The following is an 18,341-nucleotide window of genomic DNA, read 5'->3' as shown; positions in this document are numbered from 1 at the left end:
TCTCCCAGTGGTTGGTGTAGAACCAATTTCTGTACTTACACTTCTTAAACTTATAAAAATGACAACTAGGAGCGGGAATCCCCCCCTTTTTTAAGGGGAGGGTGCATCTATAATAATCTATAATAATAAAAGGATAACATGCTAATTAGACTGGATGTCAAGGACGTCATTTCGTACGTTTTGGATGAAGCCGAGGCCAGAGGGAAGCCCAGGTCCCAGGTGCCTGTGGGCAGCCGGAGGGAAACCAGCCCAGGTCCTGGGCGCTAGAGGGAAGCCAGTGCCGGCAGCTGGGGGAAGGAAGGCCTACTCTTGCACTAATTTTGTGCATCGGGCCTCTAGTATAGTAATACAGTGAATGAAGTGTGTATTCTCTTGTAAACTTCATACTCTCCAGACATTTCATGTAAAGAATAGCATGTAGTGCCGAAACCGGTTTGGCTCAGTGGATAGAGCGTCGGCCTGCAGACTGAAGGGTCCCAGGTTCGATTCCGGTCAAGGGCATGTACCTGGGTTGCGGGCACATCCCCAGTGGGAGATGTGCAGGAGGCAGCTGATCGATGTTTCTCTCTCATCGATGTTTCTAACTCTCTATTTCTCTCCCTTCCTCTCTGTAAAAAGTCAATAAAATATATTTAAAAAAAAAAAAAAAGAATAGCATGTATTAAAAATTACAGCATTGCAAAGGCAAGAGAACAGTTCCTACAGCAGGGTATTAACACTGCTCATGAACAAATTTATTTGTTCTAAACTGCTGGTTCTAATTATTACCTAGCAGTGTCAGTTACCTAAGAAATACTTATATTATTTATCACATAAGTTTAATTTTTTTAAGTTAGGACATGTGATATACAAAATTATACCAATGCATGGTACTTTACAACTTTCATGACAGTTTTAAAATACTATTTTATTAAGTACAATAGCCCCATGCTTTAAGTACAAGAGGTGCTGTTATTCCTGCATTGCACATTGAGAAACTGAGGCTCAGGTGTTCAGTGACCTGGCCGGGGTTTTACAGACAGTAAGTGGCTGACTTGGCACTGCAGACTCAGATCTTTCTCAGCCCATTGTCCCATGCTCCTTCCCAGAAAAGCAAACTAAAACTCCCAAGTAAAATATGAAGTATTTTTTAAAGTAGCCTAATAATTATTTCACAACTTTCTGTTGAGTATGTATAACTAGTTTCAACAAAAATCATAATTATATAATCATAATTACCTAATAAATACCTGATCATCACTTTAGGAAATCTGCAACTTATACCCTGCCAGTCACTGACATATCAAACTAGCTGTTCCATAGAGTATCAGAAAGTGTGGGTATCACTTTAATGACATTACAAGGTTAAACATCTATTTGTACTTAATATATACTAAATGGACCTATATAATATTGTGCATTTTATAATTAAGTAAAATGTATTAAAATTGTTGACTCTCAAATCACAGAACAAACAAATGCCATCTACAGCACTGAAAATAATCCTTAAAATGAGGAAACCAAATATGTAAAGGGTCATCATATTTCTTTGGCCACTAGAACAGTTAGTAAAAATACTTGTTAGAGCGATGGGGTTCTTAACCAGGAGTCCATAGATGGGCTTCAGAGGCCTATGAACCCCTGAATTATAGGCACTTTGTATATATATATGATATATCTGGATAGTGTTTGACAAGGAAGCATGAATTCTGTTAGATGTCATTTTTAAAATTTATTTTTAAAGTACTTAAAATTTGGGCAGGACCTTGTTTTTTAAATAGGAGCAGCTTTGGAAATCTCAGCTGTAAAGATTTGGGGAATGATGATTTTCTGTATTGTAAAAACTTATACAGGATGGGGCAAAAGTAGGTTTACAGTTGTGCGTTCATGAAAGTTTATTCTTATATTATTTATTCATTATTGTATTATTTTCCATACAAACAATTGTAAACCTACTTTTTCCCCATGCGGTATGTACCCATTAGGAACATGAACTAAAAGATTATCAAGTATAGCTCACAGGTATTAGTCACTTGTACTGTGTGCCAGATACTGTTACAGGTGTGGTTGTAAATTTGCATAGTGCATTCCCTCATGTAGTCATTACAGCAACCCCAGGAGGTGAGTTTTGTGATAATCCTCATTTTGCAGATGAGAAACCAAGGCACATAACGATTAGGTAACTTGCCCAGAGTCACTTGTTTAACAAGTGGCAGAGTTGAGACTCATTCAGTCTAATACAAAAACCAGTGTTCTTAGTCCCTATTCTGTACTATTCAGAACATGCTTTGAAAAATATCAAATAAGCCCTGGTGGTGTGGCTCAGTTCATTGGGGTGTCGTCCTGTACACTGAAATGGTTGTGGGTTCGATTTCCAGGCAGGGCACATACCCAGGTTGCAGGTTCAATCCCTGGTCAGGACGAGTACGGGAGGCAACTGATCGATGTCTCTCTCATATGTTTCTCTCTCTCCTCCTTCCTCTCTCTAAAAGAAAAAAAAATCAATTAAAAAAATCAAACACTACATAGATATATTAGCACATTTCGCTTTCCTAAATGAGCAGAGTTCCACAGCAATGCCTGATCAGAGAGAGCAGTGTGGTCTTTAGGTGGGAATAAGCTTGTGTAAGAGCCTTTCATCCAGAAATATATCAGTTTGTTTAACAGAGAAAACACAAAATTATAACTGTTATTTATTAATGATTTTTTATCTTATAAGGATGAAATTGTTTTATTTCTGAGAAATTTCCAGATGCCATGTACCCAGAACCTATACTATTAGGCTATTGTTAAAGCTGATTATTTTAAGAGAACACTGACCTTTTTTAAGTGGTGAAAAATATGAATTATTTGGTATAAATGATAATAGTACACTAAGTAAGATACTTTCTTCACATGATGTAACTGTTCATTTTTTAAAATTTTTTTTGCTTGTTTTTCCTTTTATTTTTTTCCATCACCATTTATCCCCCTTATACCCTTTCCTACCTCTATCCACCCCTCTCCCTCCCCTGCAACGTTAATTTTAATAATTTTTACCTATGTGCATTGTATTATCTTTGTTATGCAACAGGGTGTGTTTTTTTTCTATTTCATGATTTAAAATTTTTTTAAACTTATAAAAATTGGATAAAAAGATGACGGTCATTTTGGTGGCAAAGACTTGTGAATGACTTCCTTTACATGGATGTCTTTGAGTTTTCTATTTTCCTTAAACAAAACAAGATAATTAATTATACATAGCCATCTCAGATTACTACAATTTGGAGAAATATGTGTAGCAATGCAGTGAATCGTCTGTTCAATAGATGATACCATGTGTTGTTGTTTTTGGTCCTTTTAGGCATGGAGAATGTTAAATAGAAACATCTTTATATGTGAGACAAGCAAATAGTTTTAAATACAAACTTCAAGATCTAGTTATGAAATACATGATTAAGATAGGATTATTTGACAGGTTAATATGAATTCTGTTGCCATAGTATAGGTTTAAATTTTTTAAAACAATTGTAAAAATGTTAAGAAATTGCTCGAGAAAAAACATTATTAGTGGGCAACCTCTCCCAACTCCCTTCAACTACTCCATTTGCCATTCCCTATCTTGGTCTACAAAAATCAGGGAAGTTACCTTTGTATAAAGAAATTCTCTTTAAAAAGTGACCATGTTGCCGAAGCCGGTTTGGCTCAGTGGATGGAGCGTCGGCCTGCGGTCTGAAGGGTCCCAGGTTCGATTCCGGTCAAGGGCATGTACCTGGGTTGCGGGCACATCCCCGGTGGGAGGTGTGCAGGAAGCAGCTGATCGATGTTTCTCTCTCATCGATGTTTCTGACTCTCTATCCCTCTCCCTCTCTGTAAAAAATCAATAAAACATTAAAAAAAAAAAAAAAAGTGACCATGTTACAATTAAGGACCACTCAAGAAAGTCTGATCCATCACTAGGGAACAATCTCACAGACAGTTCAACATTTTAATTTGCTGAAGGCATGGATTTCTTGAGACATTTAATAAATGTTCAAGAAGCTTTATCCCCTCATTAGACAAAACTTTTTAAACGATATTTATTTCATTTCTGCCATTCAACCGGAGGTGATGTACAGCAACTGCTTAAAGAATGTGTGTGAATGTCTGTATGTGTTTAGAAACAAAGAGCCACACTGAAATTACAAAGTGATTAAAATAGAATTTAGTAACCCAAATTGGAATTTGGCTGGAATTCCCAAAGGGTTATATTTCTCCCTATTCTTGGACAGCATGCTTTTTAACGAAGTGCAGATGCTTACAGTTGGCCAATGATGAATAGACTCACAGCATGAGAAACAGAGGAAAGAGTATTATCCCAAATGTTTACACAGGGTGTTAAATTAAACTACTAAGGTAAGAAGTTCAATGCTTTACATATTTAGTAAACTATGCATGTTATTTTATTTGCAACCCCATGTGTTAAGATGGGACACTGTTAAATTAACAATCACTTAAAAAGCAACAACCAACAAACCAGTATTTAATTTGGTACTTAAAATTAATAATTAAAAATCAAATGGAAGCAATGTCTAAAGTAACTAAGATAATTCACAATAAAAACCATAATTCAGGCTCTGCTTATGGAAATACGATAATTCGAAATCAGCTAACCTAAAATGTACCTTTAGAGAGAGAATGAGGGTTAAGTTAGCAAAATGTTAAATAAGATTTCAGGGAGCCACTAAAATTACTTTTAAGAACTTCAGAACTGATTATATATAAAAAATATTAACTAAGTTTAAGTTCATTCATACGTGACCTTATTTGAAGCAGTGTATTTGCACTCACTAGTAAAATTCAAGTCATTTTACTAGTATTTTATTTCCCAGATATTTTATTTCTTTGAATTAGCTGTTCAGTGACTAGTCTGAATTTCTATGAAGACCAAATGAAGATGTGTTTCTGGAAAGAAGGCAGTTTTCTATAATCTGAAAACAATGACTAGAAAACAAATCTTTGGTTTTTAGGTAAAGTGGCAGGAAGGATTTTGCAAAAAGAAATACTCAAGAACCAAAGCAATGAAAAGGCTCTTAGCAAGCAATGGGAAACTCCAAACCCCATCAAGGTCAATAGAGTACCTAAGGCACCTCAGGTCTGGATGATACAATCATCTTTGCTTAAAGTTCTAATAATCTTATGCACAGGATTGTACCATCTTAAGAATGTGAAGCTGAAAATAAAAATAATGTGAAGCTGAAAAGGTAATGGCCAACCATTATAATTGTGAAGAAGAGAATCATAAGAGTTGATAAAAGTGAGTGACATTGGAGATCACCTGTTCTACGTCCATATTTATAGATGAGGAAACAGGCCCATTCATGAAACAGGTGATGACAGAACTGTGTTTCCAGGTTCCTAAGTCTATTTCTCTTAGGGTAGGACAAATTCTAGATTTTAACTTTCATTGGCTAGTAAAACAAAACCAAGTGTGAGGAGTTCCAGGGATGTGAGTTTGAGAAAAAGTAAATTCCTATCAAATCCCCAAAGACAAGTTGGAAATGCATAATACTTTACTGTCTTAATTCCTTTATACCATGTGTTGGACAACTTAGCTAATATACTAATTGACTTATACAATTCCTTTCAGTTCTATCTAAAACCAGCAAACCAAAAGTAAATGAGAACATTACACGAGATTCCTTTTAAGCATACATAAGGCCATGGTACTTAATATGAACTACCGTTTCGTGGGAGAAAGAAGACATCCACTGTCCAGTTCTGAGAGAAAGCTCCTGACTAGTTACCCAGTAGACTCTCCACTCTTCAATGTGGAAGATGATGCTTATGTTTTTAAAACATCTCTACAAAGCTCACAGACAAGCCAGTGCATCCTAGATTTGTGACTGCTATGAGTATTTAAGGCTGTCATTTTCAAGTATAAAAGTTTAATGTTCCATTAACCAATCTATGCAGTAGACATAGCTATAAGCTCAAGTCATAGAAATTAACAGGAGCCTACCAAAGACAAAATCATAATTTAGGCAACAGCAAGTTTAAATGTAGAAAAGGCTGTGGGGGTGGGGGGAAATGCATGGATGAGATTTTGCCTTTCTGAACTGCATTGGTTTGTTCACACTGAAACTGTCTAACTCTGTTGTCTGTTGCATGGTATGTGGAATAAGGCAGATCCACAGCAGAAACTTAAATAGGTAACAGATGGTAATAAAATGGTTCACCTCTAACACGGTTCTATAGCCTGTTCCCCCAGAGAAAGGTTAGAAGTGGCTCAAGTATGCCAAATAAGCTTCACAGATAACATGAAGTTTTTAAAAACGGGCTTTCACCTAGGGACCAACATGCACTGTTTGTAGATGGAATAAATGAACATTATTTACTTCTGGCCTGGTGTAATATTGTGAAATGTAATGTGGCTGGAACAGAATGGGTGTCTGGAAGCTGGTATTTTGTTTAGCTTACACTCTGGGCGTTTGACTTAAGTTGTAGTTCTGTAACTTCTACTAGGGTTCCAATATCTATCTGAAAGGTAACATCAGTTTTATAATGGAAGCAATTGCTTTGTTATAAATTGCATGTAACATGCTTATAATTCTAGGTCATTTCTCCTTAACACAATTTAAAGTTTCGTATGGTTTGGTCATCATACACACTTCTCATTTCATTTGATATACAAGCCAATTTGGAAATTCACAAACAAAATTACCAACTTCAGAGAGCTAAATTGAGTCCAAGATTATGGCAAAGTCTGACCCAAAATTTTAATTTGTAAGTTTAGCATGTGTCTCATGCAGTTTGGGAGCATCAAACTAAATCTACAGTCGCCAGAAGCCTTGTTACAGTTGAATGCACATTAACTAAAACGTGTACATTTTTTAGTGTTCGTGATAAATGCAGTTATGACCTTATTACACTTTTGGCATTCTTTAAGAAAGCACATTAAGCTTTAATATAGAAATATTTAGGTTACACTTAACTTGTGCTCAAGTAATAATAAAACATTTGTTCTCTGATCTCATACATTCTCTCCTCAGGTGTGGCCCATCTCCTGCACGCTCGGAGCGACCTTTGGCTACGTGGCTGGCCTCGTCATTTCCCCGCTCTGGATCTACTGGAACAGAAAGCAGCTCACATACAAGAACAATTAATTGGAACAAAGGAAGATATTTTTGTGTGCAGATTCCATAAAGACTGTGCAGAAATGTATATGGTCTAAGCCAGGCAGTCCCATTTACAGCACTGTTTTTTTTATGTAGTTACATGATGTGATTGTAGCTTTTAAAACTATGAAACCCCTGAGAGATTGTACCTTCTAGTCGAAATAAAGTATTTATAATAGATTGTGGCTTCAGATGCTGTTTGCTGCCTCTTGGACCTTTAAGAAACATTCTTAATGAACTTTATAGAATTCTGAGGACAGGGTTGTTGCTCATTCAAGTTTTAAACTGCTTCAGTATTTATAAGAGGTCTGGGTATAGCTGTAGCATTTCATATGCTTTCTTAGAGAGAAATGGACAGTTTCGTTGGCCACTGAAGATGTTTCTCACGTAATCAAACAACAGTTTATACATCTTGATCCTATTCTTTTTTTTACTGTATGTTTCTTTGGAGTTAAAATGGCTATGATAGCCTCATCAAAAACAGTCTTCAATCCCTTCTGGGTTAAAGCTGAACATTCCACATAGCAGCACGCTCCTATCTGGGAGGGAGAAAAAGAACAAACACAAATATATAACATCTTTTTCCACAACTTGTATGACACAGGCACCATTATAAGGAACATTAAAAATATACTAGGAGCTATGCAAAAAGAATGAAATCAAAATACTCAGAGATAGCTAACTGTTAAGTTACTAGTACTGTATATATCCTTCCAGACATTTTGGGAATAATTCTTTCATCAAATACTTACTGAGTACCTACCCTATGCCAAGCACTGCTTTAGGTGCTGGGGATACTGTCAATGAGCTAAACAACTGAGCCAGGTCCCTGCTGTGTGATGCTTACATTTGCTTAAGTTCTGGGGGAGGGACAAAGGAGGGATGGTTGCACATGCTCTGGAGAAAAAGATAGCAGAGTGAGGAAGATGGGGAGAGCAGAAGGCGGTGGTGGTGGTCGGAAAGCTCTACAAGGTGACATTTGAGCAGTGAGGGATAACTAGAGGAAGCATATCTAGGCAGATGGAGCCCAGGTGCAAAGGCCCCGATGGAGGAGCTTGCTTGGAGCGATCCAGGAACACTAAAGAAGCCACAGTGGCAGGAGCGAGTGAGTGCAGGTCAGGGGAGGGTGGTGGATGGCAAGAGATGAGGTCAGTGAGGTGGCCTTGAGGCCACTCTAAAGACTTTGGCTTCTACATTGGGGGAAACCATTCATTCATTGAAAGTGTAATGAGCACTTTTATTTGCCACATGAGAGAATATAGTAAGGAATAAAAAAGTCTCTACTGATGAAGCTTCCATTTTAGAGGGAGAAGACCATGAACTAATAAATACAGAGGTAGACTGTCACAGGGTATTATGGTCTGCAGAAAAATGGAGAAGCGAGATAGGTAAGGAGTAGGGATGAAATCAAGGCAAGGTCTCATTGATAAAGTGATTGGGCAGAGATCTGAAAGGAGAAAGAACAAATAATGTTCCAGAGGGAAGAACATTCCAGGCAGAGGGAGCAACAAAATCCCAAGCCCTGAGGCAGAAGGGGACAGCAAGGAGCTCACGTGCCTGAGTAGGCAGAGAGGTACCAGGGGCCACAGTGAGGACTCTGGCCTTGACTGTGTGAGCTGGGAGCCCCTGGTGGATCCTGAGCAGAGCAGTGATCTGATGGGGCTTATATTTTAAGACTCTCTCGGGATATTGTGTTGAGCACAGGTTAACACGGGGCACAGAGAGAAATGGAAAGATGAATTAGAAACGCACAGTAATCAGGCTAGATATGGAGGGGCCCGAAACTGACTGATAGAAGAGGCAGAGCATTTGGATTCTAGATATATTATGGAGTAGAGCATTATGTAAGAACAACAAGGTCAAGTGTGAGTTCAAGGATTTTGACCTGAGTAACTGGGAGGACAGGCTTGGAGGGTAAAATTAGGAATTGTTTTGGACATGTTAATTTTGAGATGCTTAGCCATCAAGATGGACTTGTCGGGTGAATGGCTGGATAAGCAAGTCTAGAGTTTAGGGAAGCGTTTCAGGCTGGAGATAGCAATTTGGGGGGTCTTCAGTAGAAGATTGTTCAAACTACAAGACTGACAGAAGCTCACCTAAGCCTGGAGAATGAATGTGGGTATAGAAGAAAAGATGTCCAAGAAGTTGAATGCTGATGCCTGGGCCCTCCATCATTCTGAGACACGGAGATGAAGGGATAGAGGAAAGGCCGACAAGCGGGGAGAAAAACCAGAGAGAGAGCATTCGAGGAAACCAAGTGAAAGTATTTCATGAAGGAATCAACTGTGCCAAATGCTGCTGAGAGGCCTAAAAATGGGATCATATTGTTTTGCAACCACTTTTTTTTTTCTTAAAATACATAATAAATTTGAACATCTCAATGGATATATTAGTATAAATTTTTAATAGATGCAGGTTTTTTTATTTTTTGCCTTTATAAACAATGCAGCAACTTTGTAGCCATCTCTTTAAGAACATCCAAATAATTTTCTTAGGATAAATTCCAACATATGGAATTGCTTGAACAAGAGTGTGCATGACTTTAAGGCTTTTGCATATTATCAAGACTGTTTTTACTCAACGACCAACAGTACAATAGAGTGCTCATTTCCTTGCACCCGTGGAAGAGGGGTTATTGTAATTCATTTCTCAATTTTTAGGCCAAGTTTATAGATGAAAATCGAACTTACATTTGACTACTAAGGAGTTTTAATATATTTTCTATCTTCAATGGCAATTTGCATTTTTTGGTGAATTTTCTATTGATGTTCTTAACTCGCTTTTCTATTGGGCATATAATTCTTTGTCTGATTAATTCATATGCAAGGGGTTCCTGGGCACTAAGCATATTAATTTATTTTTTGCCATACGTGTCAAGTTTGTTATATGACTTTTAATTTAATTCCTGGCATTTGATGCATTACATTTTTATGTAGTTAAATCATCAATATTTTCATTTATGACTTTTACCTTTGTGTCATTTAGAAATTCCTTCTCTCCCCAAGATTACAAAATGAATATATGAAATTTCTAAAGTGATTTGTTAGTGAAGCTATTTATCTTTTGCTGTAGGAAAAATTGTCCTGCCAAAAGTTTTCTTGCTTTCTTTTGCCTCCTGATAGTACATTTTAAAGGAGCTTATTAGAATCTGTTTCCACCAAAGTCCTATTAAAGTCACATCGAAAAAATAGAATCCAATAATGTTTGGGCCCAATAGAGAAAACGTAAGCCTAGCTTTGGGATGAGGAAAAATACAACTTAAAAGATATTATGTGCATCACAGTTAGAACTTTTTTAGAATGCTACTATTGCATATCTTTCATAAAAAGATTGGAAGAAAACTCAACTCGTTTATTTCAAACCTAGCCATCATGTTTGTTTTTAACTGCAGGTTTAATCTGTCTCCCGATGCCACTCCACTATCTACTCCATGAGTGTTAACTGATGACAGAGCCTGATCTGGCGCAGTACCAATATTTAAGTGATTAAGAAGGGCTGAAAGATCAGCACCTTTTTATGATGCCTCTATCTACACATGACTTATTAAGAAAATATTGTTGGTGGTATAAGAGTCTGGCTCTGGAGTCAGGCCTTGACTGAAACCTAGCTCTGCCATTATTACCTGCGGGACCTTACAAGTTACCTGACATCGCCACACCTCCGTTTTCTGTTCTATAAAATAGGGAGCTCGTCAGACCTACCTCGGAGTCAGTGCAAGGATTAAATGAGATAATGCATGGAAAGCGCTCAGCACAGTGCCCGACATACAGTAAGTGCACAATAAATGTTAGCTTCTAGTATTACTTTAGCTGTTTTTACACTTATTTGTAAATTCTGTAAAGGTTCCATTACCTCTTTTGCTAGTTTCTGTCCTTGTTCCACACATATAGGCTTTTCTTTCATATCATTCAGTCTTGCTAAAGTTTTGGGGTCATCTCGGAGATCAATCTAATGAAGAAAGGTCAATAATATCCCATAATAATTACAAGTCTTTAAAGATGAATCAAAGCACGGAGCCCCACTTAATTCCCACATACCAGTAAAAGATTAAACAAAGGATCTTAATTTCTTAAACCAACTAAGATAATTGCTTTCTTTTAGCACTGTATTTTCAAAAAATGTGTGATAGATTTTCTTATAACTTACAACTGAGCTTAAACACACATATTATTTGCTAAACCTCAGGACCATTGGTCTGAGAGCAACACCACAAGATAGACCAGAGAGAGTTTTCTTAAAAGGGTAAGATCAAAGCAGACATACCTGAGTTCCTATTAATAAGAAGGGTACATTTGGTGCGTATTCCTTAAGTTCTGGTACCCATTCCTCTTTCACATTTTGAAATGAGGCTGGATTCACCACAGAGAAGCATATAAGGAAGACATCAGTCATTGGATAAGATAAAGGCCGCAGACGATCATAGTCTTCCTAAGGAAGGAAGAAAAACCTAATTATTTCTATTTCTTTAATTTACTCTCATATGTCCATTACATTAACATGGTCAAAGACACATGTTAGGACTATTCCACAAGTGAAATGTATGGCACACTACATAAAACAAGATAATGCCCATTTGTTTTTGTTATTTCTCCTTTTGAAGTTCTGAACACCAGTGGGGTAAAAATATGACAAGATCATTGACAACTACAATGAAACTTGGAGAAAATATATTGCAATTACTAAAGCTGTCACTGGAAACCTTTTTCACTGAAGTTTGCACAAAGAATTGATTACAGCTAGATGTAGTGTAAGTGTTGCCATTTATAATAACTAACATGTACTGAAAGTTTACTGTGTCAGGGACTGAGCCGTATGCTCTCCCAAGTATTACTTATTAAAGCCCCCTAACAACTATGATAACATAGGTTCCATTATCCCTGTTGAGAAAATTGGGGCACAGAAGTTAAATAACTTGGGTGGGGATGTATAAGCCAATCAGTAAAAGAGATGGGATTTAAACCCTGGCAATTTTACTCCAGAGCCTATGCCTTACCCACCATACATTTTCTCTGAGACCTTAAATCTTTGCTTTCCCTATTAATATAGGGTTTTTAATTGTGTGTGTGTGTGTGTGTGTGTGTGTGTGTGTGGTGTGAACATTTAAAGATAGAAACATATAGAGGAAATTCACACAAAAACCCTTTCCTCTCCAATTTCCATTCCCTTCCTGAAATGGAGATGTTTTCATGTGTATCTTTCCAGTTCTTTTTCTATGCATGTATATACCTACAACCGTACACATTCAAACTTCTGCACTAGACGAGATTGTGCAATCCATGCTGTCCTGCACCCTTCGGCATGTCTTGGAGATCTTTCCAGACCAGAATGTGTTAGACAGCCATGAAAGTCTAAACTGCTGCCTGAATGTGGGGCTAAAGGAACAACTGTTAAGAACACCTTGCACTCGGAGTTTCAGCAGCAGTATTTCCCTTGTGGAACACTTTTTCTTGCATGTTATCTTCTAACATTTTTCTCAGTGCAATGTTCAACTCAAGCACATTAACATCTCAAAGTTTTGACTCTGGAGTTAATCCTTCTGTTTCTCTGTGATTCTTCCATAACCCGGAGCCCTGGGCAATAAAAGATTTCTCGGGTGTTGGCTGTTACAGGACAAGAAGGGAAAAGCCATCCCCAATCATCTTCACCCTTTATTTTTAAAAGTGAAGGCTTCTAGTTGGTTTTTAATAAAGCAGTGCTCTGCTACTAAGGAATTAATAAACAGCCCAGCCGCAGTGGCTCAGTGGTTGAGCGTCCACCTAGGAACAAGGTCATGGTTTAATTTCCAGTCAGGGCACATGCCTGGGGTGTGGGCTCAATCCCCAGTTGGGGGAGTGCAGGAGGTAGCTGACCAATGATTCTCTCTCATAATTGATGTTTCTATCTCTCTCTCCCACTCCCTTACTCTCTGAAATCAATAAAAAAATACTAATAAATAAATAAATAAATAAAGTAATGTGGGTATGAAACATGTTGCACCCCAGCCAATTAATATCAGAGGACAGATATTAGAATACGTCTTTAAAAATCAGTTTGAGGGTTAAGTGGTATGATTAGGCACATTAAATATACTTTCTGTACTCTGCTGCCTATTTTAAGCTGATTTTTAAAGACATCCTATCTAATAAAGAGGAAATGTGCTAATTGACCCTCACGCCATCGCAAAGATGGTGGTGCCCACAGCCAATAAGGAGGCAATATGCTAATTGACTGTTACGCCCTCAAAAGATGGCGGTGCCCACAACCACAAGATGGTGACGCCGTGTCCCCTCAGCCCTGCCGGGGCGGCAGGTGCACGGCAAGGCCGGGCCTGCCCCCAGACAGACCTGGCCACTCTGTGCGCCTACCTCCAGAGTCCCCCAGGCCCCTCAGCCCCCCGGCAGCCCAGGGCTGGCCGAGTGTCAGGTAACCAGAGCCGGCCGAGGCTTGCACTGCTGGCAGTGGCAGCCGCAGAGGTGTGATGGGGCGTCACCTTCCCCTGATCACCGGGTCACCTCCCACCCCTAAGGGCTCCTGGACTGTGAGTGGGGGCAGGCCGGGCTGAGGGACTCCCCCCTCCAGTGCATGAATTTTCATGCACCGGGCCTCTAGTATTCTAATAAGGGGGGAAAGTGACAGCATTTAATCTCAGCATCCACCCTGCAACTCTACATTCCAGAGAGAATACATGGCATGCTCAGGGAATGGGGCACTCTTGTTCAAAACCTCTCCTCATCCATATTTAGATCTCCAATTTTCACAGAATTAGAAATGGGGATACTATCTCATAGGATTATGAGAAATAAATGAAAGAATGCAACTCAATCCCTCAGCATAGTGCCAAGAACATAAAAACCTCCAATGCTTGCACATAAATTCTTCATCCCATGGGAAACTGACTCTTCTATCCTCCATAAAGCCACACAGCACCCCAGCAGTCCCACTCCAGACCTGGTTTTGCATCTCTCTCCAACCACAGAGAAGAAACTCCTTTAGTGAGAAATAAAATTTCTACACTGGCATCAAAACACACAAATCAAACTGAGGTCTCTTGAGGACAGCATCATTTTCAGATTAATAAAAAAGAATATTATTACTGTACTAATTAGTCACTTGAGGACTCAAAGCCTTAAGACTATTCAAAATGTAACCAAATATATATATATATATATTTCTAATAAAAACAAATGAGATTTTTAAATGAAATTTTACTTTTCAAGCACGTTTACTTCATCAGGGAAATTGGATGAGCACTCTTTCTCTAGAAGGGTATTGCAAAGAATAAAAAGAAAATGAATGCACAATTCTCTGGATATGCTTAATAATATTAATGCAAATATTCTACAGAACATAAGTATTGTATGTTTGCTTTCATAATCATAGTGAGGCCTGACTTTCCTCAATGAGAGATGTGTGGCACAAAGGAAAGAAATTAGACTAATCATTTCTAGATATTTGTTAAATTGCAGATTTTGTTAAAATGTGAAGGATTTGGGTTATAAAAACACAAGACAAAGACAAGTACATTTAGAACGCCTTAAAAACAAATGTTACCTCTGAAGTCTGAACTACCTAAAATGAACTCTGCCTGTACTCTCCAACTAAATAATTGGCAGTTATTATAAGAATGAGAGCCTTCTGTTTCCATCTAGCCCGAGTAATTAGAAGTCTAATAATAGCATATTAAAAAAATAAATGATCTCCTATGCATCCTGTACCGTGCATCATATAAAATGGTTTATATCCACTGTGCAGTATCTTAAGTGAACTTACGGTGAAATTCTGGATTTGAGGATGAATACAGTTCATTTCCAGCTATCTAGTTTAAATGTGACAACACAAAGAAAGTTAAATGTGGAACAACTGACCTTCATTTTAAATAGCCACATATCAAAGTCAGTAACTTCCCAAAGACAACTCTCTAGTGGTCTTCTTAATTAACAAACCAATTATATTTTAGTTCTTTAAAAGAAGATAGAGTTTTAGACATTTCAGCATGGTAACTGGAACCTTCTCAGGAGTAGAGAAAACCATATTAGAGATAACTGGTCTTCCATCAAAAACATGAAAAACAATCATGAGTTTGATCACCAGGATTATTAGAGTGCTTAGTAAAAGCTTTCGTTTCTGACCAACTGGCTAAGTACCAGAAGTGTCAAATTTTTTTAGAAATGTCTTCTGGTAGCTCAGTGATTAAGCTCTCGGCTCTTGTCAAGAGTCTTTGATCTGCGATGACGACAGCCTTAACCCTGGAAAAATATCTCACACTTACAACCTGACAAGGATCCTCAGACAAAAAGAGGCTGAATAAAAGTGTTCTGAGAGGGAAGAAAAGACCTTTAGGTATAACAGAACTGCAGCAAGTGACTATCAGGAGGGAGATCCCTTTCCACGTACAGGCAGCCAGCAGTGCCCATGACCATCCCCACTTCTAAACGACCTTTGTCCCCTTCATGTGGACCTGGTGCTCTCTCCTACTTTAGTGAATTCTCTTTAAAATACATATTTTTTTAGCATGCGTATGCCTATTTAAAATACACATCCAAACATGAATTTTAAGTAAACCCACTCACATCAGATAACACAGCCCCTCCCATGCTTTGTTAACTGGTATGCTATCACATACCGGTCACCTAACATCAATTAGCAAACATTTATTGAGATCGCACTGCTTGGGAGACATAAATACAAGGAATAATTGTCCTCTCTGGAGCTTACAGTTTAGTTGGGAGTTCAAGATATAGACATATAAAATGATAGGCATATACAATAATGGGAAAAATAAAAGTGGAAACTGGTCAAGTGAACATATAAATGCTTAACCCCCCCCAAAAAAAACATTAATAAGCACCTACTATGTGTCCAGAATAGTGTGAAGTGCAATCATTAGGGAAATGAAGGAAGGACAAGATTCTGATCATATTTGATTTATATAACACCCTTATAATTTATACATTTGCAAAGCTCTGTCATAAGATATTTGTATGTTAAAAACAAGGTAACCAGCTCAAATGAGCAATAATAGTATCTGCTATGTGCTCGTGCACCTCACTAGAACTTTGCAGACCTCAAAGCCATAGCCTAGAACCATGGTCAGCAAACTGCGGCTCGCGAGCCACATGCGGCTCTTTGGCCCCTTGAGTGTGGCTCTTCCTAAGCCTTAGGAGTACCCTAATTAAGTTAATAACAATGTACCTACCTATATAGTTTAAGTTTAAAAAATTTGGCTCTCAAAAGAAATTTCAATCGTTGTACTGTTGATATTTGGCTCTGTTGACTAATGAGTTTGCCAACCACTGGCCTAGAAGAAAAGAAATTTCAGTCCTGGTATGGGAACATGCATAAGGTCAGCATGGAGGAGGAAGAATTTGACAGGTGGAGAGACACACAAACATTTATAACAGTCCCTGTTCTAAGGGAGTTCATGGTAATGGAGACAAATATGGGTGAACACTATATCACATGTCACAACGTGGTACATACCAAGAGTGGTAATTAGGGGATGCTAAAAAACTTCTTAGAGGAGGTGGCCTTAAGAAATGAAGGGGATTGGCTCATATATGACCTACAGGAATGTGGCCTTGGCCTAGTCACATACTTCTTAGAGGGTCAGTTTCTCTGTCTGTAAAATGGGAGAACATCAGTGACAAATGTTTTCAAGACTATAAAGTGCCCTAAGAACATACTATGTACTCCCGAATAATCCAGCATGTTACTTTAAGAGATAGTCATTTATCAAAACCTACAAGAGGTTTCCTCTGTAACAACCTCGAAAGATAAAATGTGGGACCACAAGGGAATAATTCTTTAACTGACAAGCCCAGACTTCTAAAGTTTAAAACAGCTTCTAACTACCTTAAGAGATGCCCCTGACAACTGGTGGTTTGTGGTATATAAAGGAACAACTTTGTCACTTCCAAAGCACACAGTAGTAATCTCCATCTGTTTCTCGTGAGAAGCCCAAAATAGGTATCAGGCATGGCTCCTGAAACTCTGGAACCCCCGACAATAATTCTTAGTAATAACAGTCTATGAAACATCATTTCCTTTGTGTGATCCTGTCACTTTTGAGTTCATTTTACATTTGACTTCGTGAAATGAAAATATCACTTTTCACCCCCTTAACAATAATTGTATTTTTCACGGAAGCTGGGTTATGCTCCTTTGGGCAGCATTTTGATAAGTTTGGTTCCAAATACATCAGTGATAAGTGTATTGAATTTGCCTACCACCTCCTACTACTACGGAACTAAAGAAAATTTGGGTAGGAAAAAGAATTTTTTTAAGTGCTATAAATTCCTAAGAGGTAACTGTTTTTCAAAAACTTTTCAAATATTTGGCTTATTTGTTTGTTTTGTTTTCCCTCATCTTCAGTTCAGCTGTGAAATGGTATTTATGTAAATATCACTGGCCTGATCAGCTTTCAGTAAAAGAATTCTTGAAATTGAAGTTTTAGCTTCTAAATTTCAGTAACTGTCATTTTCATATATTTTGATTTATAATAAGTCAGGCTCCATTGATTTACCAATTATTTAGAAGTTAGTGAACCAAATCTTCGGCTTTTTTTCCCATCCCTATCTTCCTTTTGACTGCCTGACTCACCCTAACTCCTGCGTAGGTTGGCTGGAGGAAAAGGAAAGTTGAAATGTACAATCCGCCAGAGCACTGGCCCAGCCCTTGTCCAACAGTGCCATTATGAACCAGCACTTCCTCTTCTCTAAAAGGAGGGGCTGAGCTCGATCACCACATTACGTGGTTAAAAATGCTCAAAAGAACACTTTTTACCCTAGTGAACAGCCTTAGTAACAGATTTAATGTGGGAGGAGATTTAACCGATTGGGTAAAAATCAAGCTTTAGGATTCTGTTTTATCTAAGCTGACCCCACAAGGCAGGGGATCAAGACTTAGCTAAATATGGCCCTCGGGCAAGCTGTAGTTCCCCCTCTGTGAGGGGAGAATAAATATAGCATACACATGTGAAGATAAATGAGAGAGCTGGTCAAGTGTTCTGAGCAACAGACAAGCCTGACTTGCCAAAAAAAGACAAACCACAACTTCGGAGCCAGTGCAGTTTCTTCTGTGCGTGGTGAGATGACTTCCCTCCATTGTAAAGGATTTAGAGCTGAAACTCTACACTGTCTGGAGCTATAATGACCAGTCTCTTTCACTAAAACAGAGGTCAGCTGGCCTAAGGCACGCAGACAGAAGGTAAATGTCAGGTCATGCTTCCACGCGGTCTACTCCTTTTCT

General features: G+C 38.2%; 2 protein-coding genes across 5 annotated transcripts in view; one reads left to right on the top strand and one right to left on the bottom strand.

Annotated features, from left to right (window-relative positions):
* The window catches only part of PIGF (phosphatidylinositol glycan anchor biosynthesis class F), a 77,276-nt gene extending 69,981 nt beyond the window's left edge, over positions 1-7,295 (top strand). For all 3 annotated transcript variants that reach the window (XM_070429142.1, XM_070429141.1, XM_070429143.1), the window contains exon 6: positions 6,990-7,295. In XM_070429142.1, coding sequence (XP_070285243.1) covers positions 6,990-7,103 — 114 coding nt within the window. In that variant the 3' untranslated portion in view covers positions 7,104-7,295. The remainder of the gene's footprint in view (positions 1-6,989) is intronic.
* The window catches only part of RHOQ (ras homolog family member Q), a 29,960-nt gene continuing 18,310 nt past the window's right edge, over positions 6,692-18,341 (bottom strand). The window contains exons 3-5 of one of the 2 annotated variants that reach the window (XM_070429145.1): positions 11,379-11,543; positions 10,968-11,063; positions 6,692-7,654 (exon numbers count right to left, since the gene is read on the bottom strand). In XM_070429145.1, coding sequence (XP_070285246.1) covers positions 7,499-7,654; positions 10,968-11,063; positions 11,379-11,543 — 417 coding nt within the window. In that variant the 3' untranslated portion in view covers positions 6,692-7,498. The remainder of the gene's footprint in view (positions 7,655-10,967; positions 11,064-11,378; positions 11,544-18,341) is intronic. The other variant, XM_070429144.1, reaches the window with a different exon arrangement.

This window comes from Myotis yumanensis, unplaced genomic scaffold (genome assembly GCF_028538775.1).
Source record: "Myotis yumanensis isolate MYYU_CA2020_CCGP unplaced genomic scaffold, mMyoYum1.0.hap1 SCAF_11, whole genome shotgun sequence".
Classification (NCBI taxonomy): Eukaryota; Metazoa; Chordata; class Mammalia; order Chiroptera; family Vespertilionidae; genus Myotis; species Myotis yumanensis.
This window is presented reverse-complemented; position numbering and strand designations above follow the sequence as displayed.